The sequence below is a fragment of the Chelonia mydas genome, chromosome 16, assembly GCF_015237465.2.
Source record: "Chelonia mydas isolate rCheMyd1 chromosome 16, rCheMyd1.pri.v2, whole genome shotgun sequence".
Classification (NCBI taxonomy): domain Eukaryota; kingdom Metazoa; phylum Chordata; order Testudines; family Cheloniidae; genus Chelonia; species Chelonia mydas.
The window spans coordinates 12,670,038-12,697,113 of record NC_057857.1 but is presented as its reverse complement, the minus strand read 5'-3'; the positions used below and the strand labels follow the sequence as shown (position 1 = coordinate 12,697,113).

Genomic DNA, 27,076 nt, shown 5'->3' with positions numbered 1-27,076 from the left:
AGCTCCGTTTTTCTGCCTCGGGCACGACAAGGGCGCTCTCACCCGAGATTTAGTTTAGGCCCTTCCATCTGAGAGACCCGAATACATGAACTGGATGATCAACGCCGAGCCTCGTACACAGGCTTCGTTGTGGGACCCACAGGGGTTGTTAGGAAAGATTAAAAACTGAAAATAATGGTAAAAATCGCATCCACTTTTCCATCATGGAAACGGTTTATTTTCATTCTCTTTGTGCTAGTCACGTTCAGGCTGCTGCCCCTGGAGCATCCCTTGATATAGGTGCAAAAAAGAGCACAACGTTTACATAAAAACATTTAATTTACCATAAAAAGAAAATATTTAGCAAGGTTTAGATTTCTGTACTACTACTAAAAGCAGGCACCTTTAGTTTGCATTAATATTAAAGATAATGTGGAGGGTTCCTTTCTCAAACCCATCTGCAAGGTAAAAATGACAAAAGATCATGGTTTCAAAAGATTTGAATGCCTGCACAGGTAAGAGGTTTTTGTTTTTAGATAGTCTATGCACCAGTTTTGTTAACTAAAATGGAAGTCTTTCTTTAAATAGGAACACTAGGATGCTGTAATTATATCCCCTAAACTATGTTGTATGGAGACCTCATATATATTTAAAGGCCCAGTGATACAGCGAATAAATAAAATTTCTGGGAACAGAGTTGTGGTGGTTTTGTTCTTTATTAAAAAAACCCACAAACATACATTCTCTTTCAGCTCCTGTGCAAGTTGTTAAAGCAATTAAATAGAATAAAAATCATCTTCCACAGACATTGCATCAGAACCTGTAGGACTGCAACAGGACCATTATCTCTAATGAAGTACATGAGTCACATCAATTTAAATTGGATCAGGTCGTTAATGTACAACAATATTTCATGTCAGATGTTCCCATTTACACTGTATTTGAAATGAATGTGATGCATACATACTGGAAACAAATCCTTTAAGTGCATTTGAGATTATATAAATACATTCTATTCTACGCTGCATTGAGAAGTTCTCTAAATACCCCGGTAAGGCAAGATGGCCATCACTCAAATCGACAGAAATGGAAAAAAACAGTTGCAACAAAAATGAGACTTCAGTTACATTAGACACCACTAGATACAATTATGAACTACCCCTGGAAAGGTGGTATGTATTACATTTTGGTTATGCGAATACATTAAGTGGAAGCATTTTAAAAAATAAATTTATTGCTCTATTTAAATATAGTTTCAAAACATCATGGCAATCCATTGCAACAGTCTTTCGTGAGTAAGGCAGAAAACCTCAACATCCTTACGGTATTTATAAAAACATACACCTTCATTAATATCCCCAAAATAACTAAAATATACAAAGCTTCGTGCCTTGCATATTGTCATAAAACATGATCCACACACATTTTAGAACTTTAACAAATATATCCAATATGATCACAACAGTAAGCATTAGATATTCAAGATGTAATTAAATACATTTTAGTTTGTTCACTATAGGAATGGTTGCTACACTAAACATAGGCACAGTGAGAAATTTTATGAGGCACTAATAGGACTTGAATACCTAACTGTCCTTTGCGCTTTTGACGATCTCCCCTTGTATCCTTTCAATAGCATTCTAGAACAGCTATCAGTAATACCAACTCTAAGCAATCAGACTTAAAAAAAAATTTTTTTTTTAATTTTTCCTTCTTGTATCAGGGACAGTGTTTTTACATGTGTTTCCTGGGAAAGTTTAACATACAAAATTTAAGCTATAGAAATACATATTATTAAAAACACTGTAGCATAAGCTTTATCAGTAGATGACTTCATCATAGATACTCAAAATCTTGTGATAATATTGCTTAAATAGTGTTTGTGGCAGTGTTTTGTGAAACACTTTGCCTCAATGGTCATTTCTCAAATACATACAATCATGTTCTTGTCTGAGTTTTTACTTATTTTCATTTAATTTCCTCTCTCTCAAAACTTGCTCTTCACTAAAGACTAAAAACATTTTTGGAGGTCTCAGTGACAAAAAAATGTCAAAACATGAAAATGCTATTAATTTTGCTAGAACAATCTTACCTGAACTATTTCTGAATTAAAGGGTCTTCATCAAATATATAAAAGGAGAGGGAGAAAAAGAGGAGAGGTCTAGTTGATTCTAGGATACTACTTCAAACAGAGCCCAGATCAACAGCAAGCAAGTGGCTACCATTGGATGGCTGTTAAATGGACTACAAAAAAATGAGTGTCCAGCCCAGTTCCCAGCGATTAGGTATCCAACTCACTTTAGCTGTCAGCTCTCACTACAAGGCTGCCAGACCTCAGCAAAGAGGTCAAAGATTGAGTAAGTATGCAAACTGAATTACCCCCTCAATATTAGACGTGGCCCCTCCAGGCTGAAGTTAAGCACATGAGCAGGGCAGTGACGGAAGGTGGAGGAAGATTCTGGATTAAAAATTCTATACTATGTGCAATGATAGTAGAAGCATCTCCACAATGCCCCCTTCCCTCCCCCCACCCCACATTTGTGAATAAGCCACCCTCTGGGTTAGAAATGTAAATTTTAAATTTTCATATTAAATCTCTCTTCCTGCCAAGACTGTCAATTAGCTATCCAGTTGCAATATGGGCACCTGTCCACTAGAAATGGGAGAAATATTAACATTTAGCACATAACTGCTACCTCTTCAATGGCCTCTCAGGCAGAGTGCACTCCACTGTCAAAAATCACCTCCCAGTCTGACCTCCCATAACATATTGGTACAGACACCCATTAAGGATTCCCAGAAACTTACTTGGCACCATTGCAGGCACCCAGAGAGAAGTAAACTGCATCAGCTTTAGGTTAAAAAGAGTCTTAAATTTAACATTTTTTTCAAATAAGATTCTAGAATGAACCATTCTTAGAATAATTCAACATTACACTATCATAGTACAAAACTATTACAGTACTTTATACACAAACTGCAGTAAAATTCATACAATCCATGTCTGCCCAAGCTATAAAAGCTTTTTTTGACACAGGTCAATACCACAGTTCAGTTCTTCTTTAGACAAGCCAAGGGGACTCTAACTTCTAATGTCTACATTTCTAATTTCTGCACAATATCAGTACTGAAGAAGACACAAAACTGTTAAGTGCCCTTCCACCTGCTGTTTTTTTGTTGTTGTTTTTTTTGGTCAGACCGATTCAAACAACATTTCATATGGTGGATCATGGACGCACAGTTCCTTCTAGTTTCATGAACCTCACAGTAAAGATATTACACACATGCAAAGCCTTTTAAAAAAATCCAAAAAACAGAAAGCAGTGAGCTGTTCTTCAGCAGCCATCATATTGCTTATGTAGCTGTAAAAATCAAATCTAACCCAGATAAATAAGGAATGCTGTGTCATTAGGAAAAATCAGAATTTCTAAGTTAAAATGAAAGAGCTGTTGATTTTAAGGCCTTCCCTGGGGAAAGATGAAGAAATCAATGCTGTCTCTAAGACCAAAGTGACATTTGACCAACATCAAATCAGCCTCGTTAACACAACCACCACTTTTGCTGCTTTGGACTTTTAGGCAGCCAGATACAAAATGAATTTTCCTATGGGCTCCAATGCTGTTAACAATGAAACAATAACTTTAAAATGCCTAGACACATAAAATGCAAAAATAAAGTTTTACAGGATTTTATATTTAGACCTTAATATGACTAAAGTACTGAGGTATTTCTATTTGCAGTTTCATGTAAAACTATCACAGATTGATCAATTCAGAGCAAAATTCCCACCTGAAAGTCATTGCTTACTGTAAGTAAACTCTGAAGTGTAGTGGGGCATTTAGACCAGTTTATGCACTTGACACATTCACTGTACTTGTTCAAGATGTGAAGGAGCCTCTTATATTCCATAATACACGCACAATAGAGTCCGTAAAGCTAATCAAATGCAAACAGAATGGCTTAAATTATTTGCAAAATAAGTTAGATGAGAAAAGTTACTGAAGCTCCAAATTCTGTTTAGCATAAAATAGGATCAAAAATGGGTAAAATGTTTCAGCTGAAAATATCCACAGCATCCATGTAAATACAAATGTAAGATTTACATTTCTATGTATTCTTGTCCCTGAATGTAACAAGAAGGTAGGTGAAGAAATTCTTTGAACTACTGTGAAGATGAAAATGGGAAGGAACCGACTTATGACCTCCAGAAGGAAGAAGGCAGATAACCCTTTGGTAAAGGAATTTCCTTCCGCTGCAAACATTTCTAGGAAAAAAAAACAAAAAACAAACAAACAAAAAAAACCAGTCAATTTAGAACCAATGCAAGCAATTCCAAACATCCAAAAGAGATTGGCTACATTATGGAAATATCTGCACCCAACAGGACTCAACTTATACGGGAAACTCTTCCACTGAAAAAGCCTGCTATAAAAGCAAGAAAAAGGTCCATCTAGCCCAGTATCCTGTCTTCTGACAGTGGCCAATGCCAGGTGCCCCAGAGGGACCGAACAGGTAATCATCAAGTGATCCATTCCCTGTTCCTCATCCCCAGCTTCTGGCAAATAGAGGCTGGGGACACCATCCCTGCCCACCCTGGCTAATAGCCATTGATGGACCTATCCTCCATGAATTTATCTAGCTCTTTTTTAAACCCTGTTACAGTCTTGGCCTTCACAGCATCCTCTGGCAAAGAGTTCCACAGGTTGACTGTGCGCTGTGTGAAGAAATACTTCCTTTTGTTTGTTTTAAGCCTGCTGCCTATTAATTTCATCTGGTGATCCCAAGTTCTTGTGTTATGAGAAGGAGTAAACAACACTCCCCTATTTACTTTCTCCACACCAGTCATGATTTTATAGACCTCTATCATATCCCCCCTTAGTCATCTCTTTTCCAAACTGAAAAGTCTCAGTCTTAATCTCTCCTCGTACAGAAGCCATTCCATACTCCTAATCATTTTTGTTGCCCTTTTCCGAACCTTTTCCAATTTCAATATATCTATTTTGAGATGGGGCGACCACATCTGCACGCACTATTCAAGATGTGGGTGTACCATGGATTTATAGAGAGGCAATATGATATTTTCTGCCTTATTATCTATCCCTTTCTTAATGATTCCCAACATTCTGCTTGCTTTTTTGACTGCCGCTGCACATTGAGTGGATGTTTTCAGAGAACTATCCACAATGACTCCAAGATCTTTCTTGAGTGATAACCATTAATTTAGACCCCATCATTTTATATGTATAGTTGGGATTGTTTTCCAACGCGCCTTACTTTGCATTTCTCAACATTGAATTTCATCTGCCATTTTGTTGCCCAGTCACCCAGTTTTGAGAGATCCTTTTGTAGCTCTTCCCAGTTTGCCTGGGTCTTAACTATCTTGAGTAGTTTTGTATCATCTGCAAATTTTGCCACCTCACTGTTTACCCCTTTTTCCAGATAATTTATGAATACACTGAATAGGACTGGTCCCAGTACAGACCCCTGGGGGACACTACTATTTACCTCTCTCCATTCTGAAAACTGACCACTTATTCCTACCCTTTGTTTCCTATCTTTTAACCAGTTACCAATCCATGAAAGGACCTTTCCTCTTATCCCATGACAGCTTACTTTGCTTAAGAGCCTTTGGTGAGGGACCTTGTCAAAGGCTTTCTGAAAATCTAAGTACACTTTATCCACTGGATCCCCCTTGTCCACATGCTTGTTGATCACCTCAAAGAATTCTAGTAGATTGGTGAGGCATGATTTCCCTTTACTAAAACCATGTTGACTCTTCCTCAACAAATTATGTTCATCTAGATGTCTGACAATATTGTTCTTTATTATAGTTTCAACCAGTTTGCTCGGTACCGAAGTCAGGCTTACAGGCCTGTAATTGCCAGGATCACCTCTGGAGCACTTTTTAAAAACTGGCATCACATAGCTATCCTCCAGTCATCTGGTACAGAAGCTGATTTAAATGCTAGGTTACAGACTACAGTTAGTAGTTCTGCAATTTCACATTTGAGTTCCTTCAGAACTCTTGGGTGAATACCATCTGGTCCTGGTGACTTATTACTGTTTAGTTTATCAATTTGTTCCAAAACCTCCTCTAATGACACCTGGGACAGTTCCTCAGATTTGTCACCTAAAAAGAATGGCTTGGTTTGGGAATCTCCTTCACATCCTCAGCTGTGAAGACCGATACAAAGAAATCATTTAGTTTCTCTGCAATGGCCTTTTTGTCCTTCGGTGCTCCTTTGTTTTTAAGTAAGAAAATCACAAACTCCTGTGTCTCCTAGCTTCATATTTATTAAAACTAATCAATATTTGCAAGACACTTTCAAAATAAAGTGTATTTTACACCTTTGCAAAATATTTCTTCAAAAGGATGCCTATGATGGGGGGGACAGAGGGGCAGTTGAGAAGGGAGATGTTTTGGAGTCATAATCATCAAGAAGACTGAACAGACTCAGTAACAAAGAAGCCATATAAGAACGGAGAATGCATCAAAAAGTCATAATCATGGACCTTTTGGGAATCAGAAGGTAGCATGGGATTTGCTGACTGAACAATACATCTTTAAGAAAAGGGAAAAAATAGAGACTTTCAAGAATTTAAAGAGAATGCTTTACCTCCAAAAATTGCTTAAGCCGCATTAAAGAGCCCATCTGCCCAGAGATGGTGATTGCTTCAATCCTGCAGGGAGATCAACAAGAGTGAGCTCCAAAACACAAACAGAAAAACAGCCTTGTGTTATTTACATGAGGGAGAGCTTATGACATTAGCGTTCTCAGGAACACTAATGAACATAGATCTAAGAGGAAATGCTCCTAATTCTGAAAAAAAACTGACAGAAGTTTCTTTGTATAAGGTTTATATATATAGGTGTCATACCTATGAAAATAGTCTTCTCTGATAAGTAGCAGCATCTTCCAGAACTGGACCTGGTAGTGTTTCATGAGCGCATTGCCACACACCTGGTACACAAAACCATAAAGGTAACAGAGATCAGAATTCAGAACTGGGCCTTGTAATTGAGAGAGAACTCTTACAAATTTGTACAATACAAATGCCACAAGAACTCAGGCAGTATAGTTTGAACTCTGCTGGCCATCTGCATCTTGAATCACACTCCAGAAATTCATCTGGATTGCCACAGAACAAGAGAAGACTCCAAATCCATTAGAACCCAGAAAAGAAACATCTTGATTTCTACAATGTCAGGGAATGAAGCGCCCATCACTAGTGACAATTTCTGCAAGCATTTACCCCAATTTGCAGAGTTCTGGTTTTCTATTATATTTGATCATATTCCTGTATTTTAATGCCATATATTCCAAGTTAAGGAAGCTCAGCACGTTCTCTTTCCCACCCCAACATCATCATCAACACAACCTTGTTTCCTCATCATTCACCTATGCACAGTCCATGGCGCCACCTTTGAGATCTCCTTCCTGTTCAACAATATCTCCCCAAAATAATTCTCTTCCTTACCCATTTTGCCAGTCCATTCTCTGGTCATGTCCCCCTTTGACTATTATAGCAGTTTCTTTTCAACTCTCCCCATGGAGCCCATTCAAAATGGATCTATCAAGACCACCCTTTTTTTCCCCCCACTCTACCTCCCTGCTGTCACTGTCTTGCATCTCTCTGGTAGCTTCCACTTTCTTCTGCATGAAGTTCTCTGCTCCACTTTCAAGGCTCTACAGACTTCTGCCCTTATCTATACCTGTCATTTTCTACAGAACTCCTCCTCTTGCTGTCTATGTTCCATCCATGCTTCTTTACTAGCCTCAACTTGGTCTTCATCCATTACCAGCTTGGTGCCTTATTTACGTACCTTTGTATCTTAGGATCAGTCTCCCAATTAATGCACACCAAGCTCTCTCCCTTTCTTGCTGTAAAAGCCCACCTGTTCTGTGAAGCAATCTAGTTGGGACGGCCATATGGCATAAAACGTTCTGCACTGTATTGTACCAGCCAGTGCCAGGACTAGTGAGTTTGGGCTTGCCAAGTATATGAAGAATAAAAATAAGGAATTAAAAATATTGATGAGCTTAACGTGAACTGCCTCAGCTGCTGAGGGACCAAGTGTAATAAAAAGCCAAACACTGCACTGTGGAAGTCCAGCTTTTTAAACAGATAAAACTGAAATCATATCACTGAGGGAATTAAAGGACTGCATCTAGCAAAGGTCTCTGAAAATATACATAAGCCTCCTTTCAAGAGTGTGGGGAGGGGTAGAGGAGGGGTGACACTCGGGCCATTTATAAAAAAACTGTCATGGCTACAGCCAGCAGCATCTGAACGTGCTAATATTATATAGTAATGTCACCACTGCATCTTATGGCACCTTACTGATGGGAGGACCTAGGGCCAGACTTTTAGACTAGTTGCTCATCCAACTTATTTATTTTGCTAGTGAGGCTCATGCCAGGTCACATCACTTACCTCTAAGAAATCAAAGAGAAGTGTAGCTGTCACATCAGAGAGAGGCTCCATGTTCAACATTTGAGCTAGCCAGCGCCATCCATGGCCCAGCCCATGAGGGTGAGTCTAAAGGAACAAGAAAGCAACTCATTGCATGTTTGATAATCTTGCAAAATATTGCCACCAAAAACATTACCAGATTTTTCTCCAGTTCCACTTGCTCTCCAAGGGACAGTTATTTTGGGACAATACTCTGTGCATTTTCAGAATATTTTCTGATAGAGACTCTTATAAACATGCAGACAAACCCTTACTTTGTATATTTAAAGGAATTTTTAAGAACAATTTCAAAACATACTATTTAAAACATAATTCGTCAAAAGCTGGAACTGTTTTAAATTAGTCAATTAAAAAAATTCAAGTTGACAGTCCCTTTAAACACAGTTTGTCTCTATTCACAATGACTAGTTTAAACTTAAGTCTGGATCAGTTTTAAACCACATTTTAAATCAGTTTAGTCAATGCTGTTCCTATCCCAAGAACTAGTGTTGTAATATAACATTTTTAAAGCACCATTTACATACCACTTGTTTGTTTCCATAAGGCCACCGTAGTTGAATGATAGCCGCATAAAGACGGATCATTCCAGACATCCGTTTAAGGAAATTATCCTGCTGCTCTACCTTGGAATCCTTAACTTGATAACCCAGTATCCTGTGTATTAGAAGAAAGATACTCTAATATTAATACACCAAACCAGGTTCACTGGTTTCCCAAAGTGACGCCAATTCTCAGCCTTCTTTAACAACTCTCAAATTTAACATCAGAATATGCTAGAGCTGTGCAAGAATTCACATGAAGGCTACTTATTAAACACTGAGCTCAGTAGTCCAGTGTCTTAAACATACTGAATATTATGGACAACACTTTTTAAAAGGCCACAATTAGGGAAAACATCGATAAACATATATCCCTTCACCAGCAAAAAATAAATAAAAAGTTGGATAAGCAACTACGCTAAAAGTCTGGCCCTAGGTCCGCTCATCAGTAAGGTGCTACAAGATACAGTGGTGACACCTGAAAGTTTGAACAGCATGAAGGGGCAAACGAATGTTTAGCTGGCACATAAATACCTTGCAAGGCCGGTTACAACAGTGCCACGTGAATGCTTATCATCACTTTCAGACACACTATAAGTGAGAAGCAGTCAGCATTATCTCCCGTAAATGTAAACCAACTTATTGGTCTTAGCAATTGGCTGAACAAGAAGTAGGACTGAGTGGACTTGTACACTCTGAAGTTTTACATTGTTTTGTTTTTGAGTGCAGTTATGTAACAAAAAAAAAAAATCTACATCTGTAAATTGCACTTTCACAACAAAGAAATTGCTCTACAGTATTTGTATGAGGTAAATTGAAAAATACTATTTCTTTTGTTTATGTTTACAGTGCAAATATTTAAAATAAAAAATATACACTTGATTTCATTTACAACACAGAATACAATATATATGAAAATGTAGAAAAACATTCACAATATTTAATACATTTCAATTGGTATTCTATTGTTTAACAGAATGATTAAAACTGATTGTGATTAATTTTTTGAGTTAAACACGTGAGTTAACTGCAATTAATCAAAAGCCCTAAAAAATACTATTTCTTTTTTCTTTTTTACAGTGCAAATACTTGTAATAAAAAATATAAAGTGATCACTATATGCTTTATATTCTGTGTTGAAATTGAAATCAATGTTTAAAAATGTAGAAAACATCCAAAAATATTTAAATAAATGGTATTCTATTAACAGTGCGATTAAGACTGTGATTAATAGTGATTTTTTTAATTGCGTGATTAATCATGATTAATTTTTTTAAATTGTTTGACAGCCCTAGTTGAAACACTATTTTTGGGGGATGGAGGTATTTTAGCGGCCATAGCATCCACACCAGTGACACTGCTTCTAGGCATGCTTGGCCTGATCTCAGATTTCCAAGTAATGGCAAACATCAGTGTAAAGCAATAAGGTTCTATTCTGTACTGGATACTTCAAAACTAGATCTGTAAATTATCCTTTGAGGAAGTGGAGGGGCAAATGAGGGTTAATGTAAGAAAACATGTATTTCTTCAATTTCCCTACCAGCTGCTACTCTCAGCCCTTACAGAGCTCCAAAGAAGAGAAGTTATATGGAGAAGTTACCTCTGATACTCTTCTATGGAAGTCCCCTCCTTGAACGCAGGATAAAATGGTACAGAGTAGGGGCATTTTTTGTGCAGGTGAGCTAAAATGAGGTCTCCCACCCTGGGGTGTAATTCCCAGATTCCTGAAGCCACCACAGCAATTGGGAAAGCTGCCTCGTGGTGAGAAGCCACTTCCTCCTCTCCTTGTTTCTGAAAACATTAAAGATACACCCCCCCCTTTCAAGTTAATGCTCAGCAAAGACAACATTTTAATTTATTTTTTTAGTTTACATATATCCTTTACTGAAGGCTCCTAATGCTTCTATACGTTCCATGAGCACGCAGCTACCCAATATGGGAGGACAATACAATCTACATGTCCTTGCCAGAGGCCCATAAACCCTTCTTCTCAGGATAAAAAAAATGAGTAAGTGATTAGAGGCACTATTTACAAAAGCCTGTAGTTAAGGTTACACAAGTATTTTCATTCTAAAGGACCATTTTCATATGCTTATAATTTAACCAAGTTTTACCTTTTGAGCTAGAATTCTGCACATTTGTGGTCAGCACAAAAGCAAGGGTTATTGATTGATTTAAATCTTCAGCAAATGCAGCTAAAGCCATTTGAGAATGGAGAGTAGAAAAAAAAAAACAACACTCCCTATAAAAAAAAAAAAAAGGGCAGCATAATTTGAACAGCTATAGCCCCTCAAAGGGAAGTGTTGGAAACTTGGCAGGGACATAGTCCCTAGATTGCGGATGTGTGTTTCAGTGGCCCAGTGAATTCTTGTTTCAAATTTTGCCAAGTTACAAGGTTTTCAATAGTGTATTTTGAGCATGTGCATAGGTTTGTGCTACATGATATGCTAAATATCACCCTACATTCCACTGGTACTGCACATGCCTCTGGTTTTTTGTTTTGTTTTGTTTTTTAAAAGTGTGTAGGGAGCAAGTTGAGGAGTCAATGGGGCCTTGCCTCCTTCCATAAGATATGATCAAGTGCATAAAGAAGAAAGCAAAGCTCCTCTTTTCCCTGGGCCAAAAAATATATCCCCCTTTTTTCTAATAGCGTGAGCATAGCCTGGCAGGTGATAAGTTCCGAAGACTTTTGTTTTCAATAGTTAAAGAGACAAGTCAGCATCCCAGAGAATCTCCAGAAGCTTTGGCTACCCTCACCACCCCAATAAGACAAGGTGTCCTCACCACAAATTTCTCCGCCAGTTTGTAATAAACAAAATCCAGACCCTGTGGATGTTGAGTCACCGACACAGTTCGCCCTCCAGACTGAACAGACTTTCCAGAGAGAAGGTTATTGATTTTGTCAAATATCTCTCTCAGCTGAGAGCCTGTGAATATACCATCAATAGCGCACGGAGAGACAGAATATTAGGAAGTTGCCAACAAGCAAGCCTCAACCAAACCACATCAGCCTCAGTAAAGCTAGCACCAGATTCTGAAGGGAGGGGGTAAGAGTCCTGTTAAATATTTCTAAGAGCTTGGCTACACTTGCAAGTTAGAGCGCATTAAAGCAGCCCTGGGCGCCCTAGCTCACTACCCATCCACACTGGCAAGGCACGTAGAGCGCTCTGACTCCACAGCTGGAGCGCTCCTGGTGCTCCACCTCAGCGAGAAGATGAACGCTTGCTGCGTCTTGGCTGAAACGCCTGGGCGTCAGCGTGAATGCGGTGTTGCATTATTGCACTCTGATCAGCCCCCGGAAACATCCCATAATCCCCTTAAGTCAAGTGGCCACTCTTGTCATTGTTTTTGAATCGCTGCAGGAATACGGATATGCCCTTTGAAAGCTCCGTTTCTGACAGCCGGCTGCTTATCCTCAGAGACAAAGTAACCATTAGTGTGGAATGCTGTGTGAGATGTCCGAACTTACAAGACAGCATGCTGACATGCTCTCAGCCCCCAAAAACCCACTCTCTCTCCCCCCACATACACACAACACACTCCCTGTCACACTCCACACCCGCCCCCCGCATTTGAGAAGCCCCTTGCAGTCACTTGCATGCTGGGATAGCTGCCCATAATGCACCGCTCCCAATGCCACTGCAAGTGCTGCAAATGTGGCCACGCCAGTGTGCTTGAAGCTGTCAGTGTGGACAGACTGCAGCGCTTTCCCTACTGTGCTCTCTGAAGGCTGGTTTAACTCAAAACGCTCTACATCTGCAAGTGTAGCCATGCCCTAAATCTGCTCACTAGAACTGAAATGTGCTAAAAATCAATAAGATCCCTCCCAACTGAGGAAAATACCCTCCCAACTGCAAATAAAGAGTTCAAATAACAAAGATCGGGACTCCATCCACATTAGCTCTCCAATGTAATAGCAATGCAGAGATACAGGGCAGGCTTGATGTTCCCCTCAGATATTTAAAGGTTAACAGCATCTCAGCTGGGATTGTTCTCAGCATTTTCCTGACCTGCTATGGATGAAATCTGGCTCACAGGGATGCTGGCTGCTTTCTGGAGATCCATTCTGATATTCTTCACCTGTTGAAGATTGTAAAAAGCTGTTAAAATCACTTCAGACAAGAGACCTGATCAAGCCCAAAGAGGCATATCACCACAGGGAAGACACTTCTCATGAGTGGCCCAATTCTACAAGGATGCAGTCAGCACTAACTCCCACTGATTTTAATAGGAGTTAAAAGCACTCTCACACAAAGGAGGCATTCAGGTCCTTGCAGGATTGGGCTGAAAACGCTGATCAAGTTCGAGCCCAGGAACACACAACACAGGATGAACGGTACATGGAACAGCTTCAGACTAATAAATGAAGAACTCATTTTGAGACAGCAATGTGCCAGCCTCCTTGAAGATAAAAGGAAGATATGTAATTGAGACTTGATGACACTTCATTCTGCCACAGTCATTGCTGTGCACATCTTGAAAAGCCTGAGCATGAAATATCTGATTTTCCAAGATACATACAAGTGTGTGTATGTGTATGTGATGCATTGGGAGGGCAGGAACAAGTTTATAGTATCTAGGTTTTGCTCTGCTACAGCATTTTTTAATTGGAAATTGAGCAGATGCTCAGCCCTTAAGGCAGTCAGAAACTTTTCCTGCAGTATTTAAAAAAACAAAACAAAAAACAAAAAAAAAACGGTACTATAACTGAGAAGTGTTAATAAAAAATAAATTCCCGTGAAAGCACAGTAGCTGCTGCTTAACATTTTACTGTCTCAAGGTTTCAACTTCATTGAAACCTAAAAGCTTCATTGAATCAATGTGATTTGTCAATACTCCTCCCACACCTGACATTACTATAATCCATTTGAGAATATTGCTTGCTGTGGAAATTTACAGTTTACATATGTGATGTGAGAGGCACAAGTTGAATTAAAAAAAAAAAAAAAAAAGACCAACCATTTTCTCACCAGGAATGAGAGAAGAGATGCAGAAACAGGATTGTTTAAAGGAATGTTTTTCGAAGTCTTTTGTGGCATTAGCTACTGTTTAAGGACTTCCTGGCAGCCCCAACTCCAAGTTATTCACTTTTTTGGGTTTAAGCCAGATCACAATATACACAGGCCAAAAATCTGCTCTACGGCAGACTTTCAAAAATTTTTACGCACCCTCTTAAAGAAAGGGATGTTTTGACAGGTGAATAAAGCATTTATTCATCATAATCTTGGTAAAAGGTGGATGGGTAGGTTTTGCAGGTGGGCTTCTAAGTTTTCAGGGCCATTCTGAAGGCTGCTTTACATCCCACTCAAATAGAAAGACAGGAAAATTCTCTCCCTCCCTCCCCTAACAATATTTATAATTTGGATTCGTAGAGTAGCCATACCTGATTGTCTTTGCAGTCAGTCAATCCACTAAAGGAAGCAACACACTGGTCAGAGGCATCCTGCAATTGCTGGTACCACTGCATTGTGCTCTCCTCTGCCTTAACCTGAAGTCCTAATACTAGACAAGAAAAGCAGTCACATGAAAATAAACTATTACCACAACGAAGACATCAGAAATCCTAATGTCCCACAAAAATTATCAAGACTCAGAAGTTCTGAGCAGCTGTTGTTCTTCACAACCAAATTTAGAAAATCAATTATACCTGACTAAGGCTTTGCAAATTGTACAAAAGTCCACCCTTTGAAGACTGATCACGCCTGTGCCTGGATTTTTTGAACTTCAGTTACAGACAAACAGTAAGCCATTCTAGATGCATGTGGTAGCAGGGGTGAGGAATTAGAAATGGCTCCCTTTAATAATTCATGCATGTAACCTAGCACACATCATCCCACCAGGTTCTCCCCTACTCTATTAACGGTCTGTGTCCCTCCTGTCCCAGCATGATGTGTATTGTCCAAGAATGACTGTTTTTGCTTCAATTAACATAACCAGTTTATGAAACATCAATTTCAGTGTCAATGAAGCTTTCTGCCAGCAATCCCATACCCACATTAGTTCTGTTTGACCTGAAGCCTACCCACAGTGATGCTCCGGCAGCCTGTGCATTTCTGAACCAGTGTTTAGCGTGGCAGTCCAATGGAGCTCAGTAAAGTAAGGTAGGTCTCACTGGAGCTGGACCTACCTTCCTTCTGCTCTTTCCCCCGTGGATGTTGTGCAGGGACTGGAGTCTGGGCCTTCAGCTGCTCTTGTTTCTGTAACTCCTTCTGCCTCTCTCTTTCCTCTTCTTCATCCCGCTTCCTTTTCTCTTCCAAAGCTGTGGCAATTTCTTGTTGCATGCTAGATATTAACCCTCGCATTTCCTGCAGTGCTCGCTCAGTGTTGGCTACATCTACCTGAGTAGGGAAACCTCTCTACCAGGAAACAAGGAAAAGGCAAATTAAAGTTCCCCCTGCCAAAAGGCCAATTGAGGGCAGGCTGCCCCCAGAACAGCACCTAGATACTTTGTGTAGAAGCTGTGAACCTAACGCACATGCTGTCTACTATCCTCAATGTGCAATGGCAGCACCATTCTACTGGAAAGCCCAGACTGCCTCCTCCAGAACCAGTAATTAATTCACACCACCAGTCAAGAGAAGCAAGTTCGTGGCCTTTAGTCATTTTCTGGTACACAACAGACAAGGCAGAATTTCTGCCTCCTACGCCTGTGTACACCAATTACTGAAGACTTCTACTTACTCTTCTACAGTCAAGCTCTAGACACAGAAAGGGATCCACTGCAATGCAGCAAAATAAAATAAAAAAAATAAAATACCATCTTACTTATTATAACTAAGGAAAAATAACCACCTTTGCAAACCCGACAGACACAGAATCTAGTGATGGGGCCAGACAAGACTCTCAATACATTAGTTCCATTAACAGGGTTGGGTAACACAACAAAAAGGGATCATGCTAGAGAAGTAAGTCCATGTAGCCTGAATATCCATTTCCCTTTAACTCCACTGGGAAGAGGGCTATTTCAAATGCCAGCTAAAGCTGAAGTTACAATACATTTATGATAGACTGGAACTGAGAACTAACCCAGCCCATGCCAAATTTTAGAAGTGTGTCATTGGTTCACTCTGTCTCCCACCTTTCATATAGAGAAGAAGAGTAGTTTTGTGAGAAAGCCTAGATGCTATAGGAAAGCTTGTGAATGCTGGAACCTACTGAACACTGTGCATCATTTAATCTCAAACAATTGTTTGACCACCCACTCCAGTTCTAGCATGGTCTCAGAAAAGAGATATCTAACGTTAACATTTTACAGTATATTTAACATCAAGTGTCTCTTCTCCAGTAAAAATCCCCATAAGTTATATAAGACTTTTTCAAGGAAGCATTTAAAGTGCATTGAGAAAAAGATTCTCTTTCTTTCAAGATTAACCAGTGCACAAGAACTGCATCTACAAGCTCTTCTGTGGCAACATAAGATCTCAAAGCACCTCTCAACTAGCTGACTTAGTGTCTCCCTTCAAGGAATAAGAAGCTAACTTAAAAGAAAAGGAAATCTAGAACCTCATTACCTCACTAGTGGTGCGAATGAGCCCAGACACTAGCCCACAGATCTGGTTGCCACGGTTACTGAACCCTGAGAGATCTATCCGTGGCAAGTCTTTATGTCTGTAGTTGGGGTCAATCTGCTGGTTAAGCTGCAGCACCTCTTCCTGGATAGAATAGAGGCGGCGTAACCTTTCCTGGCCTTCTTCCTTGCGCAGACGCTCCAACTCCTCCTGACGCTGCCTCTCCTGTTCTGCTTCACGAAGTTTCAGGTTTAAAATCTGGAGAGGAGGAGGGAATGACAGTGTAAAGATAAGCTACATAAATAAAGCTTTTCTCACAACACTACCTACACAGTCCCTGCATACTACCCACAAGCAAGGATGCTCAGGAAAATCTGATTAAGAACTATGTTCCAGTCACTCCTCTTGCTGGCCCTGGTTTAAATCCCCACTGCAAAAATTCTACAAAGCCTTTAACAGCATGAGCCGCACTACAGCATACTGGTGCTGTTACCATAGAACTCAACGTTTCTGGAGGCAGCAACAGTCACAGGGTGAGTTTGAAGAATTCAGTCCAAATATACTCCCCGTCTAGAGAGAAAGATTTTAGCAACATCCAAAGGAAGGACAAATCCTGCCTGCTCATAATATACATTGACTGCTGCCGAGCAATGCTAGTTGGGACATGGCAGTTCCAGCTGGTATCTCAGACTGTTTGGCCAACAAAGGGACCAGCAGCACACACAAAAAGCAAAAGCATATTCAAGTTCCTGATCATCACCCTGGAGTTTCACAAATCAAACTGCAGGTAAAGTTATCGGTACTGCAGCTGAGTAGGAAATGGTTTTCCTGTCCTGAAGGGAGGGGGAAAAAAAGATTTTAAAAGTTTTTCCCTTTCCACATCAGGATGAAACAGAGACCTTCCAAATTTTTTTTGTAGAAAATCGGAGAGACCCACCCCAGAATAGCCAATAGCTCAGTGGTTAGGTCTCCCACATCCCAAGTGAGTTCCCTAACTACCAGGCTCTTTGCTATTGTGGAGTGGGTCTGTCTCAACCTCTCCTGTTGGAGCTGTTCCACTTCATATAAAATATTCATTGGGGAGAGAGAGACAGAGAGAGAGACAGACAGACACTGACTGAGACTGACTCTATAACCTGGTGGTTAGAGCGCTCACCTGCAATGTGGGGGAGACAGGGACTTGAATTTGTGAATCCCTAACCACCGGGCTAGCAAGTCAGACAGGCTTTCCCTATGCCTCTCTCCAATCTCAACCTCAAAAGTCTTCCTGATGAAAGTTTCACTGAACTTTCCTGAGAAAAGTCTCAGTTCTGACAAATCAGCATTTTCCAACAAAAAATGTTTTATTGAAAAATTCCCCACCAGCTCTGTGGCTGTTTTGGAGCACTGGTCTGAAAACACGAAGATGAATCTGAGTAAGGACAAGTGCAAAGTATTTCACTTAGGAAGGAAAAATCAAATGCACAACTACAAAATGGGTAATAATTGGCTAGGCAGTAGTACTACAGAAGAGCATCTGGAAGTTACAGTGGATCACAAATTGAATATGAGTTAACAATGTGATGCAGTTGTGAAAAAGGCTAACATAATTCTGGGGTGTATTAACAGAAGCCTCATATGTAAGACACAAGAGGTAACTGTCCTGCTGTACGCTGGTGAGGTGTCAGCTGGAGTGCTGTGTCCAGTTCTGAGCACCGCACTTTAAGGAATACATGGACAAACTGAAGAGAGTCCAAAGGAGAGCAACAAAAATGCAAAAAGGTTTACAAAATCTGACCTGTGAGGAAAGGTTAAAGAAACCTGGTCATATTTAGTCCTGAGAAAAGAAGGCCGAGAGGAGACCTGATAAGTCTTCAAATATGTTAAGGACTGTTATAAAGAGGATGGTGATCAATAGTTCTTCATCTCCACTGAAGGTAGGACAAGTAGTAATGGGCTTAATCTCTAGCAAGGAAGATGCAGATTATATATTAAGAAATTGTTTCTAAGTACAAGGATAGTTTAAGTACTGGAATAGGCTTCAAAGGGAGGTTGTGGAATCCTCATCATTGGAGGTTTTTAAGAACAGGTTGGATAAGCACCTGTCAGGGAATTGTCTTAGGTATACTTGGTCTTTCCTCATTGCAAGATGACTTATCAAGGTCACTTCTAGCCCTACATTTCTATGATTTTACAACAAAAACACATACTGCTTAATATTATTTATTTTACTTTAAATGGTTTTAATGGATTATAGTAAATTTAAGACATAAAATAGGAGTAATTTCAATTTTAAATCTATTGATTTTTAAAAAGAGAAATGTATTTAATTTAAATATAATCCATTTTAAAAAAAATCTGATCAGGACACACAAGAATAGTACACTTCTCTGTTTATACATTGAACTAAAAGGTTTACTACCACAGAACAAAAGTGAAGGGTGGACAACATCCTGACAAGTTGGGTTACAATGCCTCAATGGCTATGGACATTGTCCTGAATAGTTATATATTAAGGGCTAAAGCCCTGGTCCATCTGAGGTCAGTAGCAAACTACCTTTCATTTCAACTATGATTCAGCCATGAGTGAAATGTAACTGCTTCTATTCCTGCAATGTAGCAGAATGTCCTAAATGATGAACATTTCACTGGAATATCTGCATTCCCCTGGGGATGTAGCAAGTATGTGGGGCAGCACTGCAATGTACATTTTCACTCTACATATGTGTTATGCTATGCATCACTAAAGCAGTTAAATCTGTGCAAGTCCTAGCTTCCAAACACAAGCCAACCACCCTTTCTTGTAATAGCACTACCCTTCCTAAGTTCAGACCTTTGCTCTGTGTCGATGTTCCTCTTTCAACTTCTCCTGCTGACCCTGGGCCTCCCTAGAGCTGAAATACAAGCAGAAGAAAATGAGGGATTGTTCTGTTTTTCAAAGGACTTCAAAGGATTCCCCGCCCTCTTCCCCCAAGACATGCTCCGGATGAAGTACAGTCTATGGACACACCAGAGAAGCTATTTTTAAATTGGTTTAAAGGAGGAGAGCTCCATCAGATGCAATCTCTCTTCATCCACTTACTGAAAGCTGGAATCACCTGAAAATCACCCTGAAAAGATAAATACCAGTAGGACAGTAAATGCAAAGATGCTGTATATGAGATTTTCAAGCATAAATCACAGAAGTGTTAACCCCAGAGTCCTGACAAAATTCCAAAAGGTGAATTACACTCTCCATTCTTGATCAATTAGATACAACAGTCTTCACTTCCTGTCCTGAACTACTGCTGTGTACTGTTAAATAAATGTCTTTTAACACCTCCAAGTTCCTATTTAGTTTACATAGGGTCCTGTGGCAAAAAATAGTATGTGAATCTGTAATTAAAGACTATCACAACACATTTCCACAAGAAGCCCAAATTAAGGATTTTCTAACTTTTGAGTGCTTTACTTTGCAACCTTAATCATGTGTGTGTGAGTGAGAGAGAGAGAGAGAGAAATTTCCTAGGTTTTAAAAAACAGCAAACTGAAAAAACAAATGTCATCACATGTGGATCATCAGCAGGGCTGGAACCTTCAGATCCACTGCAGTGACCTCTTCCACTTGATCTTACAGAGTAACTGATAGTGAATAACCATCTACTATTGCTATGTGAACCAGCACTGGAGTGAGATGAGACATTTTGCCAGCATATTTCACAGATATTTGCTGATGGCAGAGAAACAGTGAGATTCAGGAATCTTGGGTTCCATTCAGGGTGGATTGAAATCTTCAGCACAAGGCAGACCCCTGGTATGGAAAACTTCAGGCTAAACAGCTAAAGCTTTGCAAAGTTAAAGCAACTGAAAACAGGATCTTAGAATGGCAAGTGTTGGGCAGCCTTAATAATAGGTAGTGCTACCAGCTTAGCCTCCAATAGAGAATACTTGTATCAACAGATAGTGAGTCAACTTTATACTCTAATACCCATGTGTAAGGCAGCAAGTGACTTCCATGCACTTAAATTCTAAACCATAACGTTACATTAAATTTTCTTTACTTGTAAAAGCCATGTGCATGTTTGTTTGAGCGTATGATCACGAAGGATAGTTTCTTGATGTATGATATTCAACAAGGCATACAAAAACATCTGTTGGGTACCAATTCATTCACAAATCTCAACAGAAAGTAGTTTTTTTTTTTGTTTTTTTTTAAATAGGTTTACAGATCTAAGAATCAAAACTCTCTATTTAGTCAGTCTCCAACAACACAAATTAGTTGCTGCATTTCTAAGAGGTCACATAAGAGAACTACCCTTACCTCTTCTCCATCACTTCCTGCAGGTCCTGGTATTCCTGATGCTGTTTTAATTCCTTCAGCTCATCAAAGCGCTTCAGCTGCTCACTCGCCATATCAGAAACTGCTCTCACCATCTGCTCTTGCTGCTCCTGCCTCTGCCTGAGCCCCTCCTGCAGATTTCAAGGAGAAAGGAAGAGACTTTCACATACACTATGCATTTTGAACACAGCCCTGTGACTTCTCATGAAGGGAGTAGGCTCTGGAGGGCCAGATTTCACATAAACATCCCCACCAGAGACTTTGTCAGAGATAGGAACTGTGCTACAGTAATCACTGGGATCTGCATACAAGGTAATGCAAGCAAAGCAGCACAAACTAGGCCAAGATAACCCCTAAATTAAAATATGGTTATGGTTATCTGCTTGTCCCCATTAGTTTTGGTGGAACATCGTCACATTTGGCTACGTCGTACCCCAGTGATTCAACATGCCTTGTTACCTTTCCTTTCAACCTATGGACCTCCTTGTACATCCATATGCAGCCTTCCACCTCTGTAACTTTAGACGGTAGAACAAGAAGATGGACTTTGTGGTCTGTCTCCAGCAGACTAAGATCTTCATTGCCCTGTATGGACAGCAGGACAAACCAAGTCAGTGACAGATTAGATCAGTAAGTTATGCAGGAAACTAGATAAACTGACAATCTTTCTCTAGAAAATAGCATGCACCATAAGAGACAAAGGAGTCAAAGCAGACTACTGCCTATCTAGTGAAGGTTCTTATACAGCTCCCATCTCCACAGTACTTGAGTGCCTGACTATCTTTAATGTATTTATCCTCACAACACCCTGTGAGGTAGGGAAATATTATCCTCATTTTGCAGGTGGGGAACTGAGGCACGGAGAGACTAAGTGACTTGCTTAAGGTTACATAAGCAGTCTGTGGCAGAACAGGGAATTGTATCCAGGTCATTAAGTCCCCTGTCTCTCTTGTATTTTACCTTTAGATATAGGAAAGTGACTGATGGGTCTCCAAACTATTCATTATTCGATAACTTTCATCAAGGAAACTAAATAGCACAAGTTTAATCTTGCCTCACACAATCTCTCCAAAACCTCTTCCCCCTTCATTATACAACTTGAGAAAGTCAGCATTCTTTTTGAGGGAAGGAGACCAAAACTGAATGCAATATTCAAGGCAAAGACATATTGGTTTTAAAATGCCAACTACCACGCTTTTAGCAATTAATGACTGCTATCCATTAAGTACAAAACAGTGAACTGTCCATAATAAGATCTGCCCTGTGTCTTCCCCCCACCCCTAAGTCTCTAAATTAGCTAGCATCTTGCAAAATGCATGCAAAACTCAAATTCATTCTCTAGATGTGAATTACTTTGCAGATATCTGGGTTAAGTGGCAGCTGATATTTTAGATGCCTGAATACCAAGCCTGAAATGCTCTAAAAAGATGTAGATCATGTTGCTATGTTGGTTAAAGGTTTGCAAATCTATCACGTTTTCTTGAGTTATAAATATTTAGCTATTAAACAGGACTCCACACCAGGCCCCAGGGAACCCCTTATAGCCTTCTTGTTCCTAGAGAAATAGTCACTTACACTCATGCTGCTTTCTAACACTAAGTAATTTTTAAATCATGGTAGAACTTCACCAGATGCTCAGATCCATGTGGCATTACTCAAGATGGCTTCCTTAGCTAGTTCTTTCATAATTCTACAGTAGGCCAAGCTGCTGCAAAAAAATCTCCTAACTCAATTTAATTGTAAAGTACTTTATGCACTTTCTCTTTCTCCACCCCATTCTACATCCAGTCTTCAAAACTTAGCTGCTAATTGTCCTATTTCCTCTCCACTCTACCTTGTAACAGGGGCCTACCAGCTGTAAGTAACTTGGAAGGACTTTGGAGAGCAAGCAGGAGAAAGCACAAGATGCACCCATTCATTTTCATTAAAAGCCTAGATTTACACCCCACAGTCATCCTTCCTCCATATTATTAGATCTCGCAGTGACAGCCTGGAGAACTAACGTTTTTACACTGCCAAATTGAGTTTGCATCTGGCCCAGTAAGAGACATTATTGAAGAAAGATGTCACTCACCCTTCCAACTCAATATTTCCAGTTAACCTATCCAAGAAGCTGAGTACATTCACTGTTAGAACAAATTAACACATTAGTACTAGTAGACCATTGGATCATCCTTGAGCAGGCAGATTAAGGCTAAAGACCACCATGCTCTTTCCCTAGCTGCTTATATATGGGTTATTAGTTAACTAGCTACCTTTGATTCACTGGGTGCTGCAGATGAAAGTGGTGAGGAGCCCAGCTCGCTGGCAGGAGAAGTGGTCTTTGCAAGGGAGGGCGGCTGGTCATCTGTATGGGGAATGGATTCATTGGGTGTTGAACTTCGGGAGAGAGGCGTTTCCTGTAGAGATTGGGAGATCACTCGATCCAGCACCCAGCCAGAGTAGGATGACAACTTGGGAGGGGACCGGCATCCTTCCAAAATATCCTGGAGAGAGAGAATTTCTTCTATGAGCATGTAAACTCCATACTACTGACTGCTATACTTACCTACATGCCTCCAGCTTTCATCCAGACCACATCACACGATCCATTGTCTACAGCCAAGCTCGAAGATAAAACTGCATTTGCTCCAATCCCTCAGACAGAGAAAAACACCTACAGGATCTCTATCAAGTGTTCTTAAAACTACAGTACCCACCTGGTGATGTGAAGAAACAGATTGACAGAGTCAAAAGGATACCCAGAAGTCACCTACTATAAGAAAGGCCCAACAAAGAAAGTAACGCCACTAGCCGTCACCTACAGCCCCCAACTAAAACCTCTCCAGCGCAACATTAAGGATCTACAAACTATCCTGAAGGACGATCCCTCACTCTCACAGACCTTGGGAGACAGGCCAGTCCTCACTTACAGACAGCCCCCCAACCTGAAGCAAATACTCACCAGCAACTATACACCACACAACAAAAACACTAACCCAGGAACCAAATCCTGCAACAAACCCCGGTGCCAACTCTGTCCACATATCTATTCAAGGGACACTATCATAGGACCTAACCACATCAGCCACACCATCAGGGACTTGTTCACCTGCACATCTACCAATGTGATATATGCCATCATGTGCCAGCAATGCCCCTCTGTCATGTACATTGGCCAGACCAGACAGTCTCTACGCAACAGAATAAATGGACACAAATCTGACATCAGGTATTATAACATTCAAAAACCAGCAGGAGAATACTTCAATCTCCCTGATCACTCAACAACAGACTTTAAAAGTGGCAATTCTTCAACAACAAAAAAAATTCAAAAACAGACTCCAACGAGAAACTGCAGAACTGGAAATAATTTGCAAACTGGACACCATCAAATTAGGCCTGAATAAAGACCGGGAGTGGATAGGTCATTACAAAAACTAATTTCCCCATACTGTTACTCACACCTTCTTGTCAACTGTTTGAAATGGGCCACCCTCATTACCACTACAAAAGTGATTTTTCCTCCCTTGGTATTCTACAGTTGAGAATAGCCTACTTGCACTTTAATTGAATTGTCTCATTAGCACTGACCCCCCCCCACACACACACTTGGTAAGGCAAGTCTCATCTTTTCATGTACTGTGTGTATATACCTGCTACTGTATTTTCCACTCCATGCATCTGATGAAGTCGCTTTTAGCCCATGAAAGCTTATGCCCAAATAAATTTGTTAGTCTCTAAGATGCCACAAGGACTCCTTGTTGTTTTTGCTGATACAGACTAACACGGCTACCGCTCTAAAATATCAAAAGTAATCTACAAAACACAACAGTTTACCTTTATGAAAAAAAGCTGATCTTGAAAAAGCTCTGATCAGGTCTCATTCACAAGGCTTCATTGTGCAGATACCAATATTACATGACATTATTGTGTCAGCCTCAATACACCATTTGTCTTCTCCTCCTACAAACTTCTCCGCGCTCATTTCCTTGCTGCCCCCTATGCATGGAACACCCTTCCTGAGCTGGTCCACACAACCACTTAATCTCTCCTCACTTAAATCACTCCACAGGGTCCACTTCTTCGATATTATGCCTACAAGAAGCCAGCTAAGTGTATGTCTACACTAGAAACGCTGCAGCTGCACCACAATAGTGTAGAGAGACTACAGCGACAGAAGGCATTATCCTGTTACTGTAGTTAATCCACCTCTCCGAGAGGGCAGTAGCTAGGTCAATGGAAGACTTTGTCCGCTGATCTAGCTGCGTCTACACTGGGGCTTAGGTCAGTTAACTACGTTTGTCAGAGCTGTGAATTTTTCATACCCTTGGTCGACATAGCTAGGATGTTTTAGGTATAGACTGGGCCTTAGTCATCTACTTATTTATTTAACTTATCCCATGAGTAACTACTCATGTATTAGAGGCAAGGGATCAAATGGTAGGAAGGAGAGATATAAGGTGGAACTGAAACTGGGTATTGTTGTTGGGGATCAAAAAGAAGATGAATCGGAGGGGAGAATGCAACGTTTAATTTGTCATCAGTCAACATTGCTCTGATCATCTTGCTTGTCTGTTGTATTCTGTTTACCATCCTCATCTTTGTCTTTTTTATATTGCAACATCTTATAGGGCAGACACTGTATTTTTCTCAGTTTGGAAAACACCTAGCATAGTCAACATGTCATTACAATTTAATTAATCTACAGATAGATTTGGGAACAGTTATGGAAAGCGCGAAAGAAAGGTCTTGAGAAAACGTAGTTCAAGAGGAAGTTTTATACACAAGGAGTAATAACGTTCTAAGGGCCAAATGTACTGGCCACATATACTCAACCAAATCAAAAGCCTCACAAACTAGGATCACCAGCCAGTAGGTCCATTCTTGCATACCAACAAGGGATCTACTCACCAGGCAGAAAATTAAAAACAGATCTGTCTGTAGCTGCCAGATATGCAGCAACACCACTTACGAAGGAAGGGAACTCTGCCGTCAACCCAAGTCTGAGAAGTTTTATTGAATATTGAACAGGGTGAAAAATCTCTCAAGAAGCCCAGCTCACTGGAAACAAACTTTGCACTACAGAGATCACCACCAATGATCTGAGGTTAACTAATACACTGGGTGGGAGGGAGGCAGAAGTCAGCTATTTCATTAATTGCTTTAAAAATGAAGCCAAACGTAAAGCTGTAATACCTGGAGTTTTGGGGGCAACAATAAGAACTAAGTAGTAGCCTGAAGGGCCAGAAGTTTTCAGAATGAGATCTTTATATAAGCCACCAACTATAAATTACTGCAAACAGGATTTCAGACAGCACCAGTCAGGACACATGCACGAAGTAGTGGCTCATAAAATCACTGTTTACAGCAGTGGGTCTTAGTCTGTGAGTTGCCAAACACGTTTGATAAGTGACCTAACAAGAATGGGTAAGAAGCCAAACAAGTCAGTCAAACTGATCACCAGAGCAGGGCTGGCAGGAAGCGGGTCCAGCACCCCCACCCCATGCATGTGAGGGGGGGGATCGCCGGGCGGGGGCGGGTCCAGCCCCGCCCCTTGTGTGTGTGGGGTGCGGGGGGTCCCCGAGCAGGGCCGGGCGCGGGCGCGTCCAGCCCCGCCCCCGTATGTGCGGTAGGGTCCCCGCAGCGCTCCCCCACTCCGCACTCACCTCACCCCGCAGCAGCCAGTCCTGGGAGTAGCTCAGCTGCCCCTTGCTGGAACCCTTGAGCGCCTCCAGGGTCTCCCAGCGATACCGCTCCGACGGCATCTCGACCCAGCCTCGGGATCGCCGCCAGCCACCTCCACCCCCCCCAACCGTCACGCATGACGAGAACACAATGACCTTTGACCCCCTCACACTCCTTCCGTTTCCGGGCACCCTGGGCTCTCCTCCTGCAGTGGGTGAGGAAACTGCAGAGGCGCCTAAGGGGCCCCACAGCGCCCCCTAAGGGCGAGCACGGAACTCTGCAGTCCTCATTGGGCCGCCTGGTGCAGCTCTGCCTGTTAACCCCCCTCCGCACCCCGAAGCGTGCTCCCGCTGCTAGGGGCTGCCCCAAGGGGAAACAACTGCTGTCTACGCCTGGTGAAATCCTGGCTCCAGGCAAAACTCCAAACGGTTTAAGTGGCGCTCGGCTTTCTTCCTGGAGTGACCAGCAGAAGCGACCCCCAGTCCAGTTCCCCTTCCCCTTCCCCTGGCCAGAGCAGAGCATGAAGGGAAGAGCCCCTGCCCAGGCACAGAAAGCCTCCAATCCATTATAGTCCTCTAGGGATAGGCCCACCTTTTCATTACAAACACCCA

At 40.9% G+C, this 27,076-nt stretch overlaps 1 protein-coding gene across 2 annotated transcripts; it reads right to left on the bottom strand.

Moving 5' to 3' along the window:
* Positions 1-676: 676 nt before the first annotated feature.
* On the bottom strand, positions 677-26,939 carry GLE1 (GLE1 RNA export mediator). Of its 2 annotated transcripts, XM_007057305.4 has the most exons (16): positions 26,447-26,934; positions 23,054-23,284; positions 21,258-21,383; positions 20,781-20,929; positions 19,314-19,374; positions 16,505-16,759; positions 15,121-15,349; positions 14,377-14,495; positions 13,004-13,073; positions 11,778-11,920; positions 10,594-10,784; positions 8,979-9,108; positions 8,416-8,520; positions 6,859-6,941; positions 6,597-6,660; positions 677-4,243 (listed from the first exon to the last, which is right to left on the bottom strand). In XM_007057305.4, exons 1-16 carry the CDS (start codon positions 26,543-26,545, stop codon positions 4,175-4,177), a joined length of 2,124 nt encoding a protein of 707 aa, XP_007057367.1. In that variant the 5' UTR covers positions 26,546-26,934; the 3' UTR covers positions 677-4,174. The 2 variants fall into 2 exon arrangements, with proteins under 2 accessions (XP_007057367.1, XP_037735981.1); XM_037880053.2 differs by lacking the exon at positions 677-4,243 and having other exon boundaries at positions 6,618-6,685; positions 26,447-26,939.
* Positions 26,940-27,076: the final 137 nt, after the last annotated feature.

Bases quoted from the DNA above. Each gene is read 5' to 3' on its own strand.
- GLE1 (XM_007057305.4), bottom strand. From the start codon at position 26,545: ATGCCGTCGGAGCGGTATCGCTGGGAGACCCTGGAGGCGCTCAAGGGT. The intron at 15,350-16,504 runs GTAATGAGGTTC...GTTTCCTGGTAG, and splicing joins TCATTCGCACCACTAGTGAG to AGAGGTTTCCCTACTCAGGT. The intron at 4,244-6,596 runs GTAAAGCATTCT...TTTTTTTCCTAG, and splicing joins GGCTTAAGCAATTTTTGGAG to AAATGTTTGCAGCGGAAGGA.